Here is a 25,914-nt window from a genome sequence, read left to right on the forward strand (position 1 = left end):
CAACAAGCGAAGGATCCATACCCATGTATGACGGAGAAGAACTCTATATGATTGAACTCGATCAAGGAGACGGCTGGACGCGTGTGCGACGTATTTCACAGCCCATTGAAGGCTTCGTTCCCACGTCGTACATAGAGTGCAATCTCTATAATACATAGCTAAGTTCCGACGAAGTAGCAAGTACCCAATTACAGAGATTGGTGGCTCTTGGAGGTGGGAGGGAAAAGTTACGTCCAGCTGAGATCCCGAGTTTTGAGCAATGCTGAAAACAAAAGGAGACCGCGAGGAAACAACAGAGCGAAAGGAAGAAAGAAAAATGGAGTTGCTACAGTTGACTATTCTATTTATAGCAGCTCGGCTGACGACGAAATAAACATTTGTGTTACTTAATAACAAACTTTGAATTATACTGTAGCAAAAATCAATTTTTCAATCGATCGGCGTAAAAACCATAAATCTCTTTGACGCGTAATCAGGCTAAATTGTTTGCCTTGGTGGTGGATAGTTTTTTACAAGATCGTACAACAATCACAGTTGCATCGGGCAAGAGTATATAGTGAAAAAAAGTGAACAAATCCTGCAGTTTGCGCATAGAGCTGGCAACGTTAGGGTATAAATTTTTATGCTCAAACTGTACACATAGTATTCTCTATAAGTAAATAGTGTTTAATAATAAGGATACGGAATATATTTATGGCAAGGATTGCCTAGGTGTCGAAAAGTTTGGTGTAAATGATCCGGTCAGATGAGGAATACGAGAAGACTGAACTACTAAAGTACGTTAGATGCGACATCGTGTCGGTGTTACTCTGGATTTTCAAACTTTACACTAGACATGTGCAATTTGCCATTGGAAATATTAAAGTTAGATTATGGCGAATTCAATTTTAATGCATTCGGTACGATTTCCCTGGTTTTATTACTCTATGCTATATAAATGTCGGCAAACTAGGAAAACCGCACTTGGTGTCTTGAAAACGATGCAGCAGTTAGGTTTGCTATTAAATTCTTGTATATAACGAGGGTACGGCGTGAATAACGTTGAAGTAGAGAAAGTTTCTTTCGTGCAGCGTCACAAGTATCGAGTGTATATACATTATATTAAATTGTACGTTTAAAATAAAACTTCGTTATAAATATATAATATGAAATATAACCAACACGCAAAACCTGTTTCGAGAGAAACATTATCTGTGCAATGCTTCTATTGAATCCATGATTATGTGTCCAGGTTTTTTTGAGACTTGTAATTAATATTATAATATTTATTACTATTATTATTGGTCGCAAAGCACAGAGGTTTGTATGATATTCAAACTTCGAGCAAAGTTGAGATTTTATATTAACAAATCCCAAAAGTATTGCCAATATTGTTATTTCAATTGAAATATCAAAGTTTCTATCGATTTATAGCAGAATAAAAAACAAGAAAGAAGCTACTTTCGTTAAAAATGAAATCCGCTAGCTGTATTATTCAAGATTAATATACGTGTAGGGTATCTATCTAATGTTTAATCTAATATACGTGTCCATTGTATGTATATTTTGTGATTTTATATCTATTGACATGTATTGTAGATAATCAACTCTGCAATTCAATTATACTCTTGTTTAATAGTAATAGTAATAGTAATGATGATGATGATAATAACAATAATAATAATAATAATAATAATAATTAAATTAAAGGACATACTAAAAAAAACGTTTAACTCGTTTTTACAGTAGCAGCCCACATAATTCGTTCTAACAGTGAGTTTTTTTTTTTTTTTTTTTTTTTTTGCAACCGAATATTTATATTCCTCTTCTCGCACTCTCTGTGTATATAAATAATAAAATATTATCAATGACTAGGTAGTTTTTACACGAATAAATTAGAGGTCACAAAATACGGTCATATTGATGTAACGAGACGTCGGTTTTCATTCTGATGAGTTTTTTTTTTTTACTAATTATAAATACATATATAGTTATTTGTCGCGTTAACTAGTAACCACGCGACTCGCGTTATTGGCGAATAATTGAATATGGATCATTCAGCGATATATCTACATATAAAATACAATTATATTATTATACATGCAAATATTCTGGGTAATTGCCAGAGCCGAATGCAACAAGTCATGATTAAAATAATGTAAACTTTTATTAACAAAAAAAAAAAAAAAAAGAAACGTTTTTTAATTCGCATTCCACTCACGATCCAAATTCCTCAAAATGAAGGCTGAATTCAACTAAAGGATTTTCACGGAATGATGAAGAAAGACGAACACTCGCGCGCGCGCGCCAACGCAGCAAACAGAGAAAGGAAAAAAGAAATCAGTTAGTTTCATAAAATGTATTGCAACGTCCGATTGGACAATTGACTAGATCGAAATACAGAGTAATACAAGGTAATTCTTTTTTTCAAACATAGGATACAATCTTTACAAAGGACAGACGTTTTAAAATTAAATACAAATAGTAATGTGCTTCGGTATTTCGGCACAAGAGGCTGTAGATAATCTGTCTAAATCACAAAAATGCTTTTCATAACATGCGCAGTTGGGGCGGCTCTTTAGATTAAGGCGAGAACATTGTTTTTACCCTAACTTTGAGCGATGTTGTTGACGTAGGTACGTATATCACCCACCCTGAAACGTTTTAAGTAATTGATCTAGTAGCCGCTCATACACGGCAAACCACCACCTAATTTATTTATTGAAAAATTGGCAGTCAGACGGATCAATATACAACACAAAATTGAATTGTTTTTATCATAAAAAAAAAATAACACATTATCATGTATACGTGTTAAATAAGTTAAAACTGGGGTTAGCAAGAGATAACGTTAGGGTTCTAATACATCATTTATATATATATATATATATATATATATATATATAAATATATATATACATGTATGTACATTATACATATATATTTATACTGCATACATAATATGTATAATACATCACACCCTTGTAAGAACACATCGTGTGTTATCAAATAAATCGTTGAAAATTTCAAGCTTGCTTGCATGGTACATAAAAATGATATAGATAATTATTTGTCTTCAATCAATCTTCCTATTTTTTTATATTTGGCAGAAGTCGAAATAGTTTGTAAATCAATCAATATATCTTTATATGTGTATATGAATATAAAAAAAATATTATATGTGTATATATATACATGTATATTACAATATGTATATATACATACGTATATACACATACCTACTGTGAGCAATAATGACATTATGTTCAAATATTCTAGTCTTGTTCGTAACTGTTGCCTTAAAATGAGCCCTTAAGTCTTGTGGTTTCTCTCGTTTTTTCTTTCGCTCTGCTTTTGCATAGTTATTGCAGCATAATTGTCTTTAATAATTTCGTGAGACTATAAATTGAACGTTTAAAAAAAAAAGACGAAAGGTAACAATTTTCCACAAAATATGTTTACAATCTCTTATATATAATACGATAAAGGATATACTTATATATAATCACAGTAGTTGTTTTGATATCAATTAATTTTATGAACGGTAATCATAAACGTGTGTTTTTGAGAAAAACTTTCAATTACATCATGCTATGTACGTATTTGTACATATTTACTCGCGTAATACGGAATAATATTTGAAAATTATATCGCAACTGTTCTGCAAGGGTGTTTCTAGGATGAGTTACAAGTGTTATATATTATATTATATTTAATTAGTGTTTATAAGACGAAGAAATTAAATCACTTTGGCGTACGTATCCCGCACCGGTAAATATTATTGTTCTGTCAGTCTCTTCTCTGCACCACACATATAAAACACAATTATACTTGGCTATATATATTCTGATAAATCGCACGTTGTCCCGAATAGCTAATACTCAAATCGACACGTTTAATCGGTCGAATTAACATATAAGTGCAACGGGATTAACATCTTTTTACTCTATTTTCCCACTTCTACGTAAAAAAACAGACAAAAAATTTCTTCTCTTATCAGGTAAACGCGCCACACTCCAGTTTCATTTTCAGACTGTCAGATCTTCCCAGTCTTCCCGCTCTCGTGGTGTCAGCTCGATTTTAACTTCTATCAAAGTTTGGAGTAGGTCGTGAACTCGTGACGTCAACGGGTTGTTTTGTAAATCAATAAATTCCAGGGCTGGTGCATGCCTCAATCTTTCCACATCAACATCTGCACAAAAAACATTAATTTAAAAAAAATAATAATACCTGAAAACTAATTGGAATACATTACTTATCACGCCTTTTCAATCGCACAATGAAAAACGCTTGAAAATCATTCGTTCTCCGGAAAATAGCATTTTTTTCAGGGCTTTGTGATTAATCGAGCAATTGTTTTTCCAATTAATCGATTAATCGGTAAAAATGAATCAATATGTGTGTGTGTGTAAATTATTATTATTAATATGATAATTACAACTCTGAATCCTTGAATTTGGTCTTTCGAAAAGTTGAAAATTATATTTTTATAATATCCCAGAATAAATAATACGACGTGAAGAAGCTACTGAAAGAGTACAATTCACATTACGTACTAATATACAAAAACCGCAAGCACATGCAAAGGTGTTAAAAAAAAAGAAAAAAAGTTCAGCAATATTCCCGGTTTCATGACCACAATTCTGAAATTGTCCGACTTCTCGGTTTTCCAGGATCAGTATAATACACCCTGTTGAAGTACAAAAGAATTAGGGCTGTGCGATTAATCGATTAATCGTAGACTTCAATTAACCGTTTCTTCTAAGAATAACCAAAAATAATCGATTATTTTTTCTGACTCGACTATTTTTCCTCACAATCGGTTTTGGTTTTTTACTCCCATGAACGACGCAACGCAATATCAATTTATGTGATTCAAGTATCAATTATTATCATTGTCTTACTAATAGGTATATATATTTTTTCTAATTGAAATGACAAATCAGTGTTGTTAAAAATTGCTGTACTAATTTGTAATTGAAACGAGATCGGTTATACCAATTTAACCGTTGCAATTTTAATTTTGTAACCGAAGTGTAATATCACGGTTTTATTGTTCGTTGCGGAATAAAAGAAATATACGTAAATGTACAGAAGTAAAATGATAAAGTTTGCGAACAAACTAAGACTGTGCAATTAATCGATTGATCTTTTTTTCGGTCATTGATTAATCAAACCTTTCGATTATTCGTTTTTTTTTCTATTTTTCGATTAACCGGTTAATCGTACAGCCCTAGAAAAAACATAACCGAAACATACCACAAAAACAGTAAAAAATAGTATTATTTTGATGAACAGAGTTGAACCAAATTTTGATACTAACCTATGATTGAATTATTGTTGGCAAGAAGTTGTTCCAGTTGAGGTATTCTGCAAGTGACGGGTGGTAACGCAATGAAGGTATTATGGGAAATATCAAGCCTTTTCAAGGCTTGCAATTCCGAAAGCTCCTCGGGTAGTTTACTCATTTGGTTGTGGCTCAGGTTCAATTCTTGAATCGAAGAAAATAAAACATAATTCATAACTCATGATTTGTCTGCAACAATTAACCGATCTTTGACGTATTACTTAAAATTAATCTGATTGAGACATATATTTGACACGAATGTTCGTTCAATAGTTTGCGATATTAGATCACCGAATTCGATATCAAAAAATTGTTTTTTCAGCACTCTATTCTCAAAATCGCGACTTTGTCGTGATTTCTTGGCTCTCGTGATAAAAAATACATATCGAAACTCGTATGGATAAAGTTTGACTCGGGTTTCACGTCTCGTCAAAAAGCCTCATCCATACTCGTTACGAAATGTACTATTTTTATTCTTCTCTATTATATTTGACTTATTAATTTTGTCCAATTAAAGAATAGGAACGTTTGAAAAAATTTTGAGAAATAATAACAACAATAACAATAATAATATGACTCGGACCGTTTTTTATCAAAGTTTTTTAGACGGTAAAAAAATTGCATATTCGGTAAATTCGTAACGTTTCTAGCATATTTGAAATCTGCTTTCTAGAAGTCTGTTCAATTTTATTAATTTGATTTGACGGTGGACAAAAATTGGTCGTTGCGTTAAAAAAAAAAAAAGTTGTTTCATCATATCGCACCTTTAATATTGAATTCAGATGGTGATCGTCAAGCGTCTCGCGTCGACGTCAGATTTAAAGTTGCAGTTAATGGCGAGACTATTTTTTTCGTAAATTCTCATTCCAGATTAATTCCAATTTTTTTTTTTTGAGGATGATTTTTGTTACATTTAATTCAATTAAAAATTTTACTTTCGCCGCTGGTGAAATCGTTCTGCATAAATTATTCAGCGACTGCAATCTAAGCTGCAATCGGCCGTGATCTGAATTTATAGGGAAAATCAGACAATTTTAATTTAAGGCTATAATAATTCGAGAAAAGTCGTATACGAAAATATCACGTTGTATGTTTCGAATTTCCGTCATAAGATGCCGCAATACTATAAGTCATTAAGAGTTACTATACTAAAAATCCCGTAATTCACTTATTATCACTTTATTTCTTTCTTGATAATTTCAGAGCAAATCTAGTGATTTTGCATATGTATCGTATGATATTGCATAATCTATTGCATCATTCCGGAATAGTTTAAATCTCGAATAGATAATATATACTGTAATACGCGTTTAGCAAACAGCTTTGTAATTCGTTGGAAGAGAAATTTATTAGCGTGTTTGGAAACTATTTAGAAATGGTTGAAAATTATTTGGAAATTTGTGAGTAAAATACATGCGAAATAACATTTTTGAAGTACATATCAATGCATCGAGTGTACAGTCCCGTCAAAAAAACGTCGATCAAATTGGAATAATTGATGAACAGAGGTTTCAAATTAGCAATAGTGTACCCAAGTAGCAAACCGTTGGCTTAATAGTTGACTTAATATCGACAGAAATTCTCAGTCAACTGTTTCAAGTCAACAGGGAATAAGCATATTATGATCCTATCATTGACTGTACACTGACTAACGAAAGAGTGCTCGAATGCCATATGAAATATCACGTTGGGGGCAACACTCGACATCAACTATTATTAGGTTTTCAATTGACCGTGAGCAGTCAAGACAAAAAGGCAGAAATTTGCAAATGGACTAATTACGTGTACTAATAGTCAGTTGGTGTCAAGTACGAGATAGCGATTAGTCAGCCTAACTGCCACCAGACGTTGACGTTCATTCGGCACATGCATGCGCTCGCATAAACAATTATTTATCTGAAAAATATGAAAAACTCTTCACCTGACTTTCCAGTGGTAACTAGAATAGGGTGACAACGGGTTGTCTAGTCAAATTGCCTTATGCTTGGCATTTCAGAGGACATTCGTAATCATGAAGTATACTGCATGTCAACTTCAAGTCCAGTTTTTTGACGATCTATAGCCAATCAAAAATAGCCGACCTTTTGTTTATTTTTTGCAAGCAATGCGTCGATATTTTTATAATTGGACAAAATGTCGAATTTTTGTAGTCGAATGATAGTCAGCCTCTGGCTGAGTGTGCTACCTGAGGTAAAGTTTTTATGTCGAGTTTGATCACAAAATCAGCCACTTGTTCTTCAAAAAAGAAAGAGCGGGAAGTTTTGAATGAAAAACCATGAAAAGATATTTCGATTGAAATGGTCCAGTGATTAGTAATATGAAATGGGCACATTATCCAATCTAGCACCTTTTGTTAACGCCAAGTTTATTAACTTTGTGAAATTTCATTTAAAGATAGCTCATCATTATTATTAATCGATGAATATATCTTGAATTAACACTCTAGTCTGTTATATGCATCTTGTAAGCCGATTTTACATCAATTGTTTTTCGGTCTATCGAAGACCTAAATAATAATTTTTAATTCAAGCAATTTGTGGTTAATTCAATTCTTATCAAAATGAGCTACGACTCATCAACAAAGGCAGAATAGTATTGGGCCTAAATAGCTGTCGATAACTGCAGATTTATACGTGCAAAGCTTACTTTGTGCTTATGCTTTACACCACCAATACTGAGATCTTATGAAATCATTTGGAATATCCGAAACCTCGTGAAATCTTCGGAAACCGTGTGAAATATTTGAAATCGTATGAAAACCTATAAAATCTTTTGAAATCCTGTGAAATCCGTCTAAATTTTGTGGAGTCTTATGAAATCTTGGGAAATTGTTTGAAATCATGCAATCTTGAAATCTGGCGTACGTACGAAATGATATAATTTTAAGTGATTTTTTTGTCACCCTTCGGTGTTGAGCTAAGCATTTGTTATCAGTAAATTTATTTGGTAGTACTTTTGTTCTAGACATATTTTTTGACTGGATTGTACACAAAGCTTATGCAGAAAATGTACAGTCTTGTTACTTCTTTTTACCGTTAGTACTTATAACCGATTTGTATTGGCTTACCGTTGATCAGCGAAAATTTGACGGCAAACTTTGGCGGGATTTTTGTAATCACATTGCCGGAAAGGTTGCATCTTTTTAGTTCTGTATGTCGCATAAGGTGGTACACCGCGTCTGGCACCTGCATCAGTTGACATTCGGACAAATCTGCAACAAGTATATGGAATACGGAATTTTTAAAATACTGCATAGGTGCAAGAATTATTACTGCAATACTATTTTAAATGTTATGAAAGTCATTTTTGAATTTTGACTATATCACCCCCGAAATTGGCTATATTAAATCTGCCAAACGGATTTGGACGAAATTTTATATAACGGAGTTCCTTAGGTCGCTGATTACGAATCTGTGGCGGATAAAAATCTCAAAAGTCACTTAGTATTGCCATATTGGATCCGCCATTTTGAATTTCGAAATTTCGAATCCAGGTTCGTACTCAGCGACCCAAGAAACTCCCCTATATCAAATTTCATCGAAAACCGTTTGGTAGATTTACTGTTCCATTGAACAAGATTGAATGGGGAAATCAACCCTCTGGTGACAAGGGTTAGAGATGAAATAAAAAAAATCTGACAAAATTGGAGAATTATTTTTTAATTATTTGGAGCCAAGTCGGGGGGGTGAGACAATCGAAATGCAGAAATGACCTTTTTAAGGATCACCCTAACTGATATAAACATAATGATTTGGGCGGTGGTGATACATTTTACATATCCATGTATATACCTACGAATCACATGCAATTATTATACCTATATTAAAATAATTTTGACTCTCCTTATACTGGAAATTACGTTCATATTAAAGGAGATTGGCTAATAACGTATATTTACATTATACATACGTCACGTGAATTGCGATGCTTATGTGCTGTCGTAGCAGTTTTCAGTAAAGCCGACCATGCAGTCTCCGACACCGGAATTTAACACGAATACATAGCAATTTTTTTCAAATTAGCCGAGCGGTCATCCTGAGAATATCCGTCAAATATGGAATTATTTTTACACTAAGGCAGAATCGTTTTTCGTACATTTGCTCACATTGCATAAATTCGTTTTTTTTAACTTAAACTCATATCGCCATTTAATAATATGTATTTGTATTATTGCTTGTCATTTTTTCGTAAACATTTTACATTCTGTTTGACTTATAAATAACTCAATTATAAATAATAATTATTATTCCTATTTCAAATCGATACAGCTGGTACATTCGCGTCAGAAATTAAATTAAAATCGTGCGAACTGGCGGGAATTTCAAACCGTCGGCGAACTACGTAATTGTAACGGAATTTATAAATTTTTCAATAACACTATCGTGGTGTTTGGAAACAAGAAGGTGTACAATTTTTAATGAAAGTTTTTTTATGGCGTAACTTTTTTCGTCTTATTGCACTGTATATTGTTGTGTAATTCATTACGAACAATTGTCGGAGTATTAGAATGAATCGATTATATCTTTGGGAATATGTTCAGTGTTCACCTGCATGCGCGAAAGAATCTCTTTGAAAGTGAATATCGTGTTTGCAAACACACTGCAGGCATTTCACGCTTTCTCCTGTACGATTTCCGCCTGAGAAACTTTGTTTATATAAAGCTGAAATGGTTACCAGTCAATTAACAAGCCCAGCTCATCCGCGTTATACGGGCTCGAAGTTGTGATTTAATTTTTTCCAGATTCGACCAAAAATTTTATAAGACTAGATTAAACTGTAGGAGAAATTACACGTACCTCACATACAATCAAAAAAACCTTCGCATTATGGTTATATAACAATTACAAAATATTCTCCTGTATAATAATTAAGAAAATTTCCACACTGTTGTCCAACAGTAAAAAAGAAGTGATATACATTTGATCACATGCCTAATTACTGGCCTTATTATACGTATAATTCATTGAAAAGCGTTACTTCATAACTATGCATAGCGGTTTGAATAATGATGTATCAAGTGTAACAAAAAATCACGCTCTTTTTATACTCAACGTCAATTTTGCAAAAGGAATACGTGAATTTTAATATTTTTTGAGTATCTTGCAATTGGTTCTCCAGAGAATGCATTTATTTTGATTCTTGATCTGTGATGTGAAATAGAAATACAGTATAATCTCAAATCACCGGGCTTGCTGCGAAATATTTAATTGTTTTTCTTTTTTATCTCTGGAAATATATTTGAACTTTAAAAGATTGACTACATGCATGCTCAAAGCGTCTGTCGTACGTGTAAGGCAGTGGATTCTAACCGAATATTAAGATTTAATCAAGTCGGTGAAAAAATAAAAAATTGTTTTTTTTCTTAGTTTTTATAATGACGATACAATGGTTATAAACAATATTTTTTCATTCATATGAACTGTTGTAGATACTTGTAGAGTCGTTGACAACTGTTCTTCACATTCATCAATGATATAATATGTCTTGTTCGGATTATGCGTGGATTTGATTTAACCGGGTAATTCCCCGTTCCGTCCTCCCTGGTTAAGGGGATACCCGACCTTCATCTCTAGCTATAGATCTCCCAAAGCTGAAACTTTTTTAATTAGGGCTATTTTTTACGTAGAATTCGAATATCAAAAAATAAAAAATGAAACAATTGTGGTACGGTCTGTTTAATTTATTTTTCATCGAAAAAAATGGGATATCGCAAAATCCATACGATCAGTTTTTCGAAATCAAATTTGTAGCACATAAAAATTTTCTCCGATTTTTAAATTAATTTTTGCATTACTGACGCATTGTTTACTAAAAAAATTGATCTTACTACAATTTTTTCATTTTTATTCTTTTATAATTGGATTCTATGTAAAAATTAGCCCATATTGAAAAAGTTTCAGCTCTGGGACATCGTTGCTTCATATAGCTATAATAGAAATGAAGGTTGGGGATCCCCTTCATAGAAGTTCCACTATAACTTCAACTTTACTCTCGTCACAACGAGTGATTTGTTACTGTAACATTGACTGATCATTATCACATTTAAAAGAATTGTCAAGCACAAAATAAAAACCAATATCAAATTAACCGTAAAGATAAGCTCATGTGTATTTTGTCACTAATTTAACAATTATATCCAATCGGCTACAATCAATTCTAATAGCAGTTCTTCAAGATTCATACGAAAGAATCATATTTTCTTTTGAAGAAAAAAAAAAGTTACTCCATTAACCCCGAAAACAATCGAATTGACTCAGCAGCTTCACATTTCGAGTCTTGCGAAATCGATTCAACTTCATCTAGGTAGCTTGAAACTGATTTAATTTCGAGTAAAAGCAGTCGAACAATTTCTGACTTTTTTGACAGAATGACAATTTCGGTCACAAAGGTCGTTAAGCTAAATAACGGGAAGTTCTAGGATTCAAAAATTCAATCCAGTTATTTTTCCTGCTCCGTTTTAATTTTGTTTTTTTTCAATTTCGCATTCACACGTACGAATATTTCCTGATCGAAAGCAAAGTGCCTAGATTCGAAAAAATTATCGACTTTACCAAATATGGAGAAATAAATATGGTTTCACCCAATAACCCAAATTGTTTTGTGATAACAATTTTTTTCATAAAATGAAATTTCTTTTATTCAAGTAACTATTCTATTAGTATAAATTTCTGTAGTCATAAATCAGGAAGTCGTACGGATGCTAATACGGAATTCCAACTCGAGATTCATCTGGAGTTATATTATATATATCATATATTCATTATATATATATATATATATATATATATATATATATATATATATATATATATATATATATATATATTCACGTTGTCCCACTTTGTTGTGTTCGGCGTTCTGTATAGACGAGTCAAACTAGGTCACTCGATAACTACCGCCTGCATCTAACCGGTATACACAGATGGGCTGCACCTCGATTATAGGTCAGTAGATTCGTCGCGTACGCAGAAGCAAAAGAAATACTAAAAAATAGCAAAGGAAGTAACAATAAAACCGTTAATCAACAGCGAAAATTTGAAAATTTGAAAAATCAAATGTATGTTTCCCGCGCTTTTTCATTTGAGGATGTATTTTGAGCGTACGTTCCTCACCCACTGTTGCCACACGGCAGAGGCAGCGGTGATACTTGACACACATTGGAATCGGATATAGGTCTACGAAATTATTACACTCTATAATATAGGTTACATTATCAATAGATTCAAACACATGCAATTGTTTATTATGCTAGGCCTACGAATCCTGCATAGAGCGAAAAGTCGAAGCTACAGCACGTGACTAAAACTTCCGGTTTAACAGTTTATCGTTCATGCATTATGAATATTATTACGGATTGTTGGTTGTCGCGTTCTATTTCGTTTGTATATTTATATAATTATTGCACAGAAATTTAAATTCATACGGTGTATTTCAGATTGAGCCCCACCTAATTTGGTTTGAATAACTGTAACCGAAATGAGAAAAGCATTTAGACCAATAATTAATCACACTTAGGCACACAACGCGTCGTGTAAGGAGCGGTACATTTTTCCAAATGCATGTATCTTTTACCTAAATCCTCGTCTTCTTGTGCTCTCTCACAGCGTAGCACTACTCGTGTTACCGCGTGCGCCATCTTGACTACTATACTCTGCCTCTGTTATCTAGCGAGTGGAACGAGATTGAAATACAGTACCGTGTTGCCAGTAGGCTAACTCTAGGCGGCGCCAGGAATTCGCATTACGTACCTGGCGAAAAATATTTTTAGAAAGTTTCAGAAATCACTAAATAAATTTACTCAGAATATGAATTTCAGACAGTTGGTCAGTTTTTTAATCAAAAATCTCAATTGCCGGATTCGAATTATGTCTAGGACTTTATTTTTAGAAATACATCAATTTCTGTGCAAAAAAATAAAATGAAATTCATTTCGGCAGATTTACACAGAAACCTTAATATTTTTATGAAAATTTTGGGAATATTTGTATAAATCGACTTTCATGAAAAGTATTCTTTTAAAAATATGACCAGATTTTGCAACTGCATTCTCGAAAAATTATTTTCAATTAGCTGTTTCCTAAAATTCTTCTAATTTTTCTCGAAAATTTTAAAGCCAGGGTGCTTACTAATTTATTTACTTTTACGTGAATTTCAATATTAAATGACACCTTTATTTTCCACGACATGTGATTCTAATTGTTGTTAGAATATTGGTAGATAATATTCGGCAATTGAAACGCGGAAGTTGATCGGCGTGAAAGTGTGTACACGCACATGTACATAAGTACATAGCGCGTGTATTATAAACACGCGTTCGCATGTATAAATAGTTTTGCAACAAGGCCAACGTACGGTTCGAATTAATTACCAAACCGCAGAAGCGCGATACATGTATGTAATACGTTTATGTAATACATCATTTTACAGTGATCCTGTGATGAGATAGGAACGAGGGATTTAAACATGTCGAAGTTCGTTGATCCTTAGTTCAAAATATATTTTTGGATTTCAATTGGCAACGCCGTTTCGTGCCCGTTTTTCCTCAGAAGATGGTAATACTGCATGAATATGTATAACAACTACGAGTCAGAAAGACTAATAGGCGTTGATAAAAACATCGCAATCTACCCTTTTTTTGATTTCATCTAAAAAAAAAGGATAAGTTTAAAGCAATGTGGCGTCAAAGTCGACTATCAACTACCCGTTTCAGGTAAATATAATAAAATATTGTGGCACAGAAACCATCGTGCGAGCTGTTAGCCTTTTATTTTGTGGCATTAAGTCGTCAGAGAGTAAAACATGCGATGAAAAAACACTTTTACTTTCAAATGCGAAATAGCTAGTATTGCAAATGTGTTTACTGCCACCTGGTGGCATTTTTAATTCTTCCCTCGTGCTAAAATAAATTTTTAGGTTAATTATTCAAACTGAACTTACAGATTTTTGACTTCTATCGAAATTGGGTTTAAACAACTAAACTTTTCTTACAGCCTTTACATCATTTTACAATCATTATAATCATATTAAAGCCGATATTAAATTGCAGGCTTGTAAATTACACAGCTGATCTAAAATTTCTGAAATTCAATACACGCATATTAGTTCCAGGACAATGTTTTTTTTACAATACCTAATCGGGGAGTTTTGTAAAACGACTTGGAACGCTGTTAGCGAGTAGTTTATAAGTCTGCAAAGGCGAACTGAAACCTGGGAGCCTGCACATTGGTTTTTACCAAGATGTACATTCTTTTTCCGCGTTCGTGCGTGCGTAGCTGGCCTTAGGGCCTCAAAACAAGCTACCATTTAAGGGTATCCTTCCTTTTACGGCAACGCCCTGCATTACCCGTAGCTCACATCTGCGGTGACTATAATGCATGCAAACACGCGTACACAGACTTGTGTTCAGTAGCCGCTGGTGTAAAATAGCGAAAACCGAATGTACGGAAAACCCTTTAGTAAAAAACCCTCATATACGTGTTTTTTGTTATTTTTTCTTACGTAGTTACGTGACGACAAATTGAACCTATGCCTAATCTAACCTAATTAAATAAAAACATTGAATGAACAATTGAAAGGATAATGTTTTTTAAACGGAATGCATGGTATATATTCTCAATGCAGTGCCAAGGCCTGTTCTCTATTTTTGGATTGTTGATCTTTACTAGCACTATATTGATGCGTGCGAGGTGCGTGTGTGTGTGTTTGAATAAGTCACTCCGAAAGGCCGAAGGTATTTTGCTTATATGTATTGAGGCCGGTCTTTCACTCGCTAAATTTTAAGCTTATGTAGCTGACTTGAACGTCTTCAACTCACATTGCATAATTATTTATTATATCGATTTTATTCTGTGTACATTGAATATGAAAATCCACGAAGTAATATACACAGATCAAGAGAATTTGATGCATATAACTTGAACAAATTCGAAAAACGTGCAAATTTAACACATAGTAATTTCTTCGGATAATATTAAGCATGTAAAGCGTAAAGAGATTGTAAACAAAGACAAGCTGAGATTGCGAAACGTTTGATACTCGCTACTCGTCTGTATTTCTTTGTGTCGAATTACGAACACAAAGAACTCGGACGTTCGGAAGATTTACCTATAAAAGAAAAATATTTGACTGGTTTCAGAGATCAATGAGAATGTTTTACGAACCCCATAATTATTTTAGAGGAATAACGAATTCTCAGTGATGTTCAGAAATTTCTCACTGATTATTCCACGAAATAGAACGAAAATGATAAATAAGATGTCACAATTGTTCGGAGCGTTGTTTCTATCAGAAATGCGATCGGAAATTTCGTATCTTATTAGCTGAGTGATGTACTTGCAAAGACAAAACATCGTTCTGTCAACAGGTAACGTGCATCTCTAATTGTAAGAAATGATCTTTATACATAGATTAATCTCTCTAAATTTTGCGGAGTGAAAACCGAGCCACTCCGTTACATAGAAATGAAATTTTAATACGGAAAATTCATGAAAACTATTTAGAAAATTAGATAGCTTTATAAATTTTTGTGAGTAAAATCTCACTCTTCACTTGAGGTGCGTTCTGAAATTAGCTGGCAGTGCTAAAAACTCCCTAGGATAGAGGCATTCCTACTCATGAACTCGGCAGCACAATAGAGATAAAAGATTGTGGACAGCATTGGGAGCTAATATCGGAACGCATCCATAGAGTGGTTCGATTTTCACACCAAAAGTATGACATGTTACTCGACAGAATTTCGAAAAATAATTCATGATAATAGTAAGAACAATTAATGATTACAAACATAAATGGAACGTGAACACTCGTTTATAAATGACTATAGCGAACACGTATAACTGGATAAATACGTGGAAAGTATTGCGTACAAGCTGATACGATTTTCAACGTGGGCGCGAGCAGCCGGTCCGCTGCTAATTCGCGTCGTAGGCTTTTGAACGCGTAGCGAGACTCTTCGCGGGATATTCTGCAAACAAAGAACTGAATTCAAGTATTTACGTATCAAACGCGCAACTATACAACCAACGAAAGAAGCGTACAGGTATACATGTAATACGAAAGATGAAGAGGTTTCGAAATCCAGATTTTTAAATTAATCGAATCTTTTTCAGGTTATAGTATCACTTCTAAAACCAGCTAATAAACATTTTTTATGTAATTGTTTTAAAATTACTAATATTTGTAAAAATTTATCATAGTTCCACTACATTCTTTTAAATTCTGGTGAAAAAAAAATCGTCCGGTTTTACTCCGATCATTATATCTAACATTGATTCCGTGATGAACTTCTTTCGTTCTACAGATTTTTTTTTCGCAGTATTTTAATAATTTTCGATGCGCACAAAACAGTGTTTTAATATTTTTACGAAAATTTTGGGCGAATTTCAAATATCTTCGATTCAATAAAAAATATACATTTTCATCAAAATACGATGAAAGTATCAAAAAATTGGTTCATTTCTTCCCTATGATTGCAACATGTTTGTTAGGTTTAAAAAAACTTCAGATTTTATCAACATTTTCGAATGAAATTTAGGATAACTAATACAAAAATTCTCAAATTTTTTCAACATTTGAAAAATAGTGAAACAACGATTTTTGTATATTAGAAATGCACAAAAGGCTGGAAAGAAAATTTAAGAAGCAGAATGATTCCGCCACGAAATTAATCTCAAAATACTCATAATAAATAACAAGTCTATTTGAAAACTTGAACAAAGGTGTAACTGTGATAAAGAGTTCGAATACTCACGACGATAAAACAATTGCCCAAAAAGAAAGAAACGTTTTTTTTTTCAAATTGGAGTGGCGCCTGCAAGTTTTCCCCAAATAAAAAATCACGAGATTAAAAGTCGGTGAAATTGGCACTGAATGCCCCATATGTATACTATAGTTATAAAAATCCAGGAACTCGTTTCCTCCGGCTCACTTTCGCCGCTACTGTAGCAGACGATTAGAAATCCCGTTTTCATTTCTAATATGTAACATAGGAGGATCGTTGTTGCATTTCTACGTTGTTTTTGCGTCGAATTTACCATCGCATTCGCAAGCGTACACATATATACGCAAAGATTAAGTATATAACTAAATATACATATAAATATACGTATATGCATGTAATTGAATATATGGACGTATAGTTAAATACCCGCTGGATCGTCTTGTATTATCTGAAGAGACACATTATGTGAGTCACCATGAGCAATAAGGCTAATTAAAAATGGTAGAAAAGGCTGTGCACAAGGTCTCAAATCTTTCCAAGTATGGTTAAGGCAAGGCCCGGGCCTTGTTCAATCCAGGAAGTACAAAGTGTTGCTGATCCAGCTGGCACTGCCTATACCGCGTGGCGTTGCTCTCCATATACCTATGGGCTATGTATAATGAGTACAATAGCGTTTATGCACCTACTCTCGTCACAGGATTATATATGATTATATATCAGGGTTCTTTCCTTTGGAAGTGATCGTTTTCTCACCCTACCTGAAAATAATATATTGTGTAACAAGGAGGCATACTTATTGTCAGTGTTTTTGGGCCGAGGATAAGTTTTCAACATCAGTCGTAGACGAATATTGCAAATACGCGAGGCGAAAAGACCGTTGCCTCCTTGTTGACCGCGATTTTTTTATATGACAAGAGTATGTTAAGCGTTTTTACACGAAATTGAGGATAGCGACGCGTAATGTGAGATTTGTTCGCGACAGCGCATGCGCGCAGTACAGAAAAGACCCCTTTCAACTCCTAGGACTTAAAGCGATCTTTTCGGTACTCTGCGCATGCGCATTCGCAGATTCACGCAAGTGTTATAGAAACGGGTACTTTGTGTACGGAAAACACGCATGGAAAAATGCGCAAAACATGCTCGCGTTATATAAACCTGTTTTACTTAGCAAACCGTTTTCCCATTTAACAACATCAGGAATTTACAAATCGTTTACTACCACTTGGCCACATTTCATGATACCGACTTGTCCTAGAAGCATTTCGTAAGAAATTTAGTTCTTTGCAAAAGTATCCTTTGAGCAAAATTCGTATCTCGAACGATTCAAAAATCATAAATCTCTGAAATCACTTTCATGCATAGGATTCATATTTAAACATTTTTCGTGTCCGTGATATTGACCTTGAAACAGACTTAAATTACATTTTAGCAGAGAATCAAGTTTTCTACAAATGAAATGAATGACAGTTTTCCTATGTTATTTAAATGAGAAAACTTTAAAATCTGAGAGCAACCTTCTCAGAATTGGATTTAGAAGATATCCTTGTGCCAGGTCTTTTTTTTTCTGAGTATAAGTTTTTCAGGTGTGACGATAAAAAATGTTACCTCCAAATGGAACACCGTATTTATGTATGTACGCAGTTCTTAAAATTACCAGTAGAAACCATGTATCAGAAATTTATATTACAATCGCATATCACTACTTCGATGTATTCAACGTTCCAATCCCACGTGCTTATATTATGTTTAATTATGAATTCAGGACATTGAGTATATAGTAATTTACTCTGTACCCATATATTATACAGCTAATATATCTATACACATGTATGTATACACATTAAAAAGTTTATGCTATAATCCATGTAATATGTTACGATCATTCTATTCCGTTTGGTATTTCAGTCGAAAAGCAAATAGATAACATAACATAGGATCTCTTATAGACATGTATATATAGTAGTTACCATCAGAAAGAAAACGCAATTTACTGTAGCCATAGATGTGGGTACACATTATGTATCCGCGTGATCGTCGTTTATAAGCAGGAAATTATCATGCTTGTCTCTACCGACCTGATGCTAACGGTAAAATAAATTTTCTTGCCCTGTAGGGTTTTAAAAATTCGAGATATAGCTTCAAGAGCTTGTCTGTGGAATTGTGACACATATTTTAGGTGTATATAATATAGGTATGTATAATGTGTGTGTTTCTGCCGGAAACGAATCGACTGGATAAATTGCGTTCTTATGACCCAAGGAAGGATGACTAATTATAGCAAGGTGAAGGTAGTCGGCTAAGTGTGTTGTATACGTTTGCGATTACACACTTGAAGTGGTATTGTCTACATACAGGCTTTGTCGTCCTGTCAACAACAAACAAAGAAAGAGTTCAGGCCGGTTGTGTTTTGACGGTGCCTTATCTCTATAATCAGGAATCCGATAACGCATAAGCGACGTAAAAATTTATCACGATGAAATTTTAGATAAAAGTAGTACACCACATAAACATAACAATTTACTACGGAATATTTTTCTGCGAATCGTTCGCGTCGATAAAATTGCAAAATTTGCTTTTCAGTCCAGAAGCACAGTTCCGTAATATTGCAAAATTACTGACGTCTGTTCAAATTGCGCGACAGCTAGAATTATCGCTTGTTTCGATTTCAGGTAAAGCTACGCAATAACGATATGGCAGTTCACCGAAGAATTAAACGTTCGAATTTCGATTACAGCGTTTGAAACTGACTGAATTGCAGTCAGCTTCAGAGCGTTGGGGCAGAATTTCTATCAAGTACATTCTTTGGACGATCGTCTGCTAGCTAACCTAAAACTTGCGTTCGAATGCACAATCCTAACAATATCGGATTGAAATTTTCCAACGCTATTTTATTTCATCTTCACTCTTCCAACAGCAAACATTGTTACATAAAATTCATGGAAACTATTGTGTAAATCCGTGAACATTCATCGGATTCGCGAAATGCGCGCGAACCGTTACGCGCGAAATTTGAAAGTCTGTTTGTTTTTTTGTTGTAAAATATCGGAGATCATTGTTACGCGCAAGGTACTCACCCAAATTGCAATTGTCTTGAGCGGCTTCGCATCTCGACACAACCCTGATGATCGCTCTTCCAGCTAGTTGTACGCAAACAGCCATCGCCACATTGCGTTCTCCTTGTTCCTGGGAGATCCGCTGTACTTCCTCGGTGTTATACGACGGGGGCTTCATCTTCGTTTTTCTTATTTGTTCTTTGTTTCGTCAATTAGCGGAAAATTTTCCAATTCTATCGAACACACTCGCGGCTCAAACTCTTTGTCCGAAAAAGTTGACGCTCAAAACAATACAGAAAAAATGTATACAATATATATACGTATATCTGTATGTGTGTAAGTATCTGCACAGATGTGCGTTGTATTCGACGAACACACTCGACGCACTTATCACGTACGAACTACGCTTTACGTAATCTCTTGCATAGACGAATTGCAGAATATCTCTGACGGATTTTCCAACGGAATTACCGATCGATTGTATAATTTAGGTTGAACGAGTTTCCCGCGCCGCGTTTGAAAACGTTCTTCTTTTTTTATTATTTTTTTGAATACTGACCGGACAGTTTTACCGCCACTTCTTTTACGATCTGAATTTGCTAATCAACTTCTGGGCTCCTGAACGGAAATTGTGTTTTCCTTTCAGCTAGCCAGACCGAAGGTTGATCAGAAATAAGTCGAGTGTCGTTTTGTTGGAAATTGAAGTTAGTACTGGTGCGTTTGAGCGGCGAGCGGTGCTATTTAAGCCTTCCTCTCTCTCCCACCAGAGATGCATCTCCGATCAGCTGACTTTGTCCGGTCTCGCTCTTTGTTTGAAAACAACTACACGCACCGATTCCGTGGAACGGAGCCACGTGAATATAAACTCGCGGGGCAACGCGCTGTCAAAATTTTCCAAATCCATTCCGCATTTACGCGTCTTTTATTCTCAATATCTCTAACGCGATCTCGTGATATATTCATCCTCGCGATCAATTCACACAAAATAGTTCAACACTCGACACGCTCCGGATACTACGCATTATCGTAAACCGAACAAAAAAACGCGCTTCTCAATTTTAAAGTACGTAATAATTTTCAGTCACTTCCGGTTTCCAGTGCTAATTCATCGCACCTCTTGCGTAATTTTGTAATTTAAATCTTTCCGGTTTCAATAAGGTTAGCCGCGTTATCTGCTCTGATATCCTTCATCATATGTATGGGATATTCCATACCAATTCTATCTGTGTTCAACCTTAAACCGTTCTAATTTCTATGCCAATTCTTAAGGGGGTATTCTAGTCTAGAGGCCCGAATTTCGAGCATTTTTTGACGGTGAATAAAATAAAAGCTATTGATATTTTTACCATCCATTTTTTTATCATTTATTTATTTATATATTAAGAGCACACAAAATGAATTTAAAAACAAAAAAATTAATTTTCATGGAATTATGCGTCCTTGAAGTGGAAGGGGAAAACAAAAGGCAGTATCCTCGTCGCCACGATTTCTACCCTTGTGGTCATCAGAAAAAAAAAAAAAAATAAGATTATTAATCTACATAAATGCAGCTATCGTACTAACCAAAAAAAAGTCGAAAAAAAATTTTTTTTTGCCAAATTACGGCTGTCCGAAAAAAATAATACGTTTTTTTTGACTTTTTTGGACGTTTCTGAATTTTTTAAAAATAGTAAAAATTATTATTTCGTTATAATAATGGTTCGTGCGATAGAGACATGTATTGAGAAGATTCTCACCAAATTTCAAGTAAATCGGTTCAATAGAACTTGAGAAATCATGTCAACCGTTTTGAAAAATGTAGTTTTGAGAAAAACGCGTTTAAAGTATTCGTTCCAGCCGAGCCAGTATTGAAGACGTGTCACTAAAATAGCTATATCTCTGAAAATAATTGAAATTTTGACTTGTCCTTTCAAGGACACATTCTTAAAAGGTTAAGCTTTGAAAATATAAAAAAAAAAAAATCGATTTTTTCAAATTTCTACACTAGAATACCCCCTTAACTGCATTACATAGAAGACCGTGAATATCAGGTAATTTTGGCGGCTCTTTATCTCATTCAGTTCTTGTGATATCAATTTTTCAAACATAATTTGAGTAGAGTACGGTGACAAATATTTGTAAAGGAGTTGAGACGATATGCCACAAGGAAAAGATATGAACAATTAAATTGAAATATATGTAATTGTAACAGTTTTTATTTAGAGCTTTAGTTATAACTTTTTAACCAATTTCTAACTATACTGTGATTATTTTCAACAACTTAAAATATTTTTTATTCTAGATATCTAAAATTTGCACCTAGTGGATCATTTTGACGGTGAATTTCAAGCCTATCGTTGCAGGTTCTTTGCAACGTATACCTATAATAAAAATCCGTGGCTTTCTAACGCTTCGAACCTATAAAAGACAGCCAGCTGTGGCTCCAGTTTTCTCCCTATCCGACTCACTATCGGTGTGCATCGTGCTTCATACGTTACGTATCAGGCATGACAATTTCAGATTATTACGATAATTTCGATGTACGGTACTCTCGAAAGTTTGACTGATAATTATTAAGATACAGGAAATGCGTAATGTGTCATTATAATACACTCAAAAATCGCTGCTCTGTTCGCCCGCTTTTCAGATCACCTTACGCAAGTTCATTCTAATCACTACATGAAGTAATATAGCAGAGGTTCTGTAATTATGCAATTATTCAACAACCATCCCAGAAAGCTTGTACGAAATTCGAAGATCTCATTGCGTGATAATTTTACAACATATATTGTACGATAGTTAATGTGCGCGTAAACATTTATGTATTTCACCAATAGGCAACCAAACTCTGTACTTTCAACGGTTCGCAAATTATATGAATTGAAAGTCGATTTTGTACAAAAATTCATCGTTAAACCACTTCAGAGAAGCCGATTCGCCTCAGACCACATTGCACACGATCTTATTCGACACGGACTTATTGCGCAAAGGTATTATTCGACACGGACGTATTCTATATATATGTTATTTGACTCGACATTCTTTCATTACGACGTCCCAGTAGACGTGATTGCACGTAAGTATTTTTATTTCCAATATTCTGTAAAGCATGCATTACGGTTTTTGTAATTTGTATTGGAAAATGTCCTCGTGACGTTAGAGCCTGGTTATCGGCACCATTTTATCATCACATCACCTAAGTGATTATTAATTTTAATGAAGTCAAATTTTAATTCTTGGGCTTTAAAATTACTCGTGCCACATAAAGTAACGAAACGGTAAATTTATTGTACCATGCACACGCCAAAAAGGACGGTCAACGGTCAGCTGTCAGCCTGGTTCATTTTTTTCCACTAGATGACGCAATACGAAGTAACAATCCCAATTCCACATTTATTTATCCGGAATTTTTTTGCAGGGAATCGATATCAGATGAAAAGGTACCCCTCGATATCTTCACTGGTCAAACTCTTGACTTCGCAACGAAATATCAAAAGACAATTTTAGGTGGAATTTAATTCTGTACAAAATGCTTCTAGAATCAAGTCTATATCTATAAATTATGCGGTTCAGTCATAATAATTCTTTTGACTGACATCTTGTTCCATTGTTAATTGGATGGGGGAAACTTCGAATTACAAGCACCACCTTTTGGACTCGTATTTGAGAGATTTCTTTCCCAGAGAAGCCTTTTTACGGCTATGTGCAACAAGTTTTTCAAGCGGAAGGAAAAAAATGTTCCGTTCAAACGAAACACCTTAATAACGATAAAGTTCGAAAGTATGTGATTACGAATCTATTATTTGTGCTCTTGTGACCAAAATTGAATTGCTGTGATTCGTCAAGCCTCTCGGATTTGGCTGCATTCGCAACTATGCATGACTCGGCTTATTTTAACGATTGGGAATTTCGTTTGAGGCTAGAATATAAGTGATGTCTAACAATAAATGTTGGTGACCCATTAATGCGTGAATTGCGCGTTATGTGGCGCAGCTTATAAACGTCTCTGGCGAACGATTTCTTTTATTTTTTAACGCTAGTAGCGCCACCAACCATCAAATGGTCGAAATAGAAAAACGTTTAGATTTGAAAGAAAACCATTGGAACGAAAATACCGCGCACATTGCACGTGTTGATTATACCGATCGTTGTTCCCATTTCGCACAAGTAAAATTATAATTCAAAACATAACGGGATCAAGATTCGCGTCTCAAACGAGAATTCGCTTCATTATTAATTGATATTTAATGATTTTGAAGAGTGTAATGGGGAAAGAGGAAAAGAGAGAGAGAGTTAGAGAAAATGCACTGCTTCAAATTGCGTTCTACTGAAATGAAATAGAGAACTGTTTTTCACATTTCAACTATAATTTACGGATTACAGTAATACTTTTTTCTGGAAAACGGCACATTCAGTCGACGGCCCGCTGGCGTCTGTATTAACTTGGTATATAACGTATTTAGATAATAAAAATAATCTATGCTGTTTCTATGCTGAAACTCAACGGTTACTGCGTAGATTGAAACGGTTAGCGTATAACGCGTTATACCGAGAAAATATTTGAAGGATTTTGCAAAATTGGCAGTGAGTTGCAATGTGTGTGCACGCTGCATATGTGCTTTTTTACTTCAAACAAAGCAATGTCGGTGTCGACTAAGGTCATAAGAGAAAAGCATATGTCTGGGGTATTTTTAAAAGAAAAATCCTTTCGTGCAGACTCACTCATACAGTTCACTGACCCAGTGGAAAATTTTCGACATCACAAGTCGTTTGTTTCGAGTTTCTTGAATTATAATTGTACGCAGAGATGTATGAGGTGCTTAGTTTATCTCTGAGACTTAGATCCGAAATAAGTATACTTCAAGAGATTGGTGAGTTGAAAATCTATCCGTTTTATTTGTTCGCTGATGAAATCGCTCTTCGAGTATTTGACAAATTAATTTAAAAAAAAAAGAACCGAGTTAATTATAAATGAGCGCTTCAACATCCACTTCTGTAAATAGTTTATTGGTTTGTTTCACTCTGGGATTGCACATTTTATTCTAATAGATTTCTTTACCAATTTATATCAGAAAATCTATGCCTCATCTCATGTTTATAACTTTAGTACTTCTACTTTTGTCGCCTTGATGTTTCAAATTTCAAATTCCCGCCTAACCATCTGATTTGGACGCTTGAATATATCCGCACTCAAGCTACAAGTTGTTATTATTACAAAAATTGTTTATTAGAGGAGTTATGTTATTTTTAAAATGGCGGCAGTGTAAACTTGTTTTATTTTTGTCTAACTCTATCTTACAATGTCTATAAAAATGAGGTCAAGATCAAACGATCCTAACTTGCAGCGTAGATCTTATTGTACTCCGAGTATAATCATTTTCGATACGTGGGCTATTGTTCGATAAGATATCCTCTGATACTTTGGCAGCTGTAGCTTGTTATTTTCCTTTCATCAACACACGTGTGCAGTTTTTTTTATCTAACTAGCACGATATTTCTTTTGTTTATTTGTTTGTTTGCTTATTTTCCAACCCAATTCCATGTTGTGTTTATTCTTCTCTCCCTATTTTACTTAGACCGGAAAATTTGTAATATTATTTTGAACCGATGGGCACGTGTTTCGCTTATTCTTCGCCGGTATATATCATTATTTTCTAAGAACGTATAACCGCTGAGTTCATTTGTCTCTGTTCCAATTCAAAAATATATACTAACTTAGATATATGTAAAACTCAGGTTTTTCCCTAATTTTCACACTGTATACAGCTATACTTTTGCCATCACCGGATGCAACGTCTGCGCCTTTCTGGCAAACCTTGGCTTTACTCCAATCTACG

General features: G+C 34.2%; 2 protein-coding genes across 9 annotated transcripts in view; one reads left to right on the forward strand and one right to left on the reverse strand.

The window, feature by feature from the left end:
- Positions 1–2,692, forward strand: part of LOC124298011 (formin-binding protein 1-like) — a 44,003-nt gene extending 41,311 nt beyond the window's left edge. For all 7 annotated transcript variants that reach the window (XM_046749535.1, XM_046749538.1, XM_046749536.1 and 4 more), the window contains one exon: positions 1–2,692. In XM_046749535.1, the coding sequence (XP_046605491.1) occupies positions 1–158 (158 nt within the window). In that variant the 3' untranslated portion in view covers positions 159–2,692.
- LOC124298016 (leucine-rich repeat-containing protein 20) lies at positions 2,324–20,888 on the reverse strand. Of its 2 annotated transcripts, none has more exons than XM_046749552.1 (4): positions 20,120–20,888; positions 8,394–8,537; positions 5,303–5,470; positions 2,324–4,171 (listed from the first exon to the last, which is right to left on the reverse strand). In XM_046749552.1, exons 1-4 carry the CDS (start codon positions 20,274–20,276, stop codon positions 4,008–4,010), a joined length of 633 nt encoding a protein of 210 aa, XP_046605508.1. In that variant the 5' UTR covers positions 20,277–20,888; the 3' UTR covers positions 2,324–4,007. The 2 variants fall into 2 exon arrangements, with proteins under 2 accessions (XP_046605508.1, XP_046605509.1); XM_046749553.1 differs by lacking the exon at positions 20,120–20,888 and adding an exon at positions 12,899–12,985.
- Between the last annotated feature and the right edge of the window lie 5,026 nt (positions 20,889–25,914).

Source organism: Neodiprion virginianus, chromosome 2 (genome assembly GCF_021901495.1).
Source record: "Neodiprion virginianus isolate iyNeoVirg1 chromosome 2, iyNeoVirg1.1, whole genome shotgun sequence".
Classification (NCBI taxonomy): domain Eukaryota; kingdom Metazoa; phylum Arthropoda; class Insecta; order Hymenoptera; family Diprionidae; genus Neodiprion; species Neodiprion virginianus.

Excerpts from the sequence above, each read along its gene's own strand:
- LOC124298016 (XM_046749552.1), bottom strand. The coding sequence starts at position 20,276 with ATGAAGCCCCCGTCGTATAACACCGAGGAAGTACAGCGGATCTCCCAG. Across the intron at positions 8,538-20,119 it reads TCAAGACAATTGCAATTTGG|ATTTGTCCGAATGTCAACTG; the intron begins GTGAGTACCTTG and ends TACTTGTTGCAG. Across the intron at positions 5,471-8,393 it reads CAAATTTTCGCTGATCAACG|AATTGAACCTGAGCCACAAC; the intron begins GTAAGCCAATAC and ends CTTCGATTCAAG.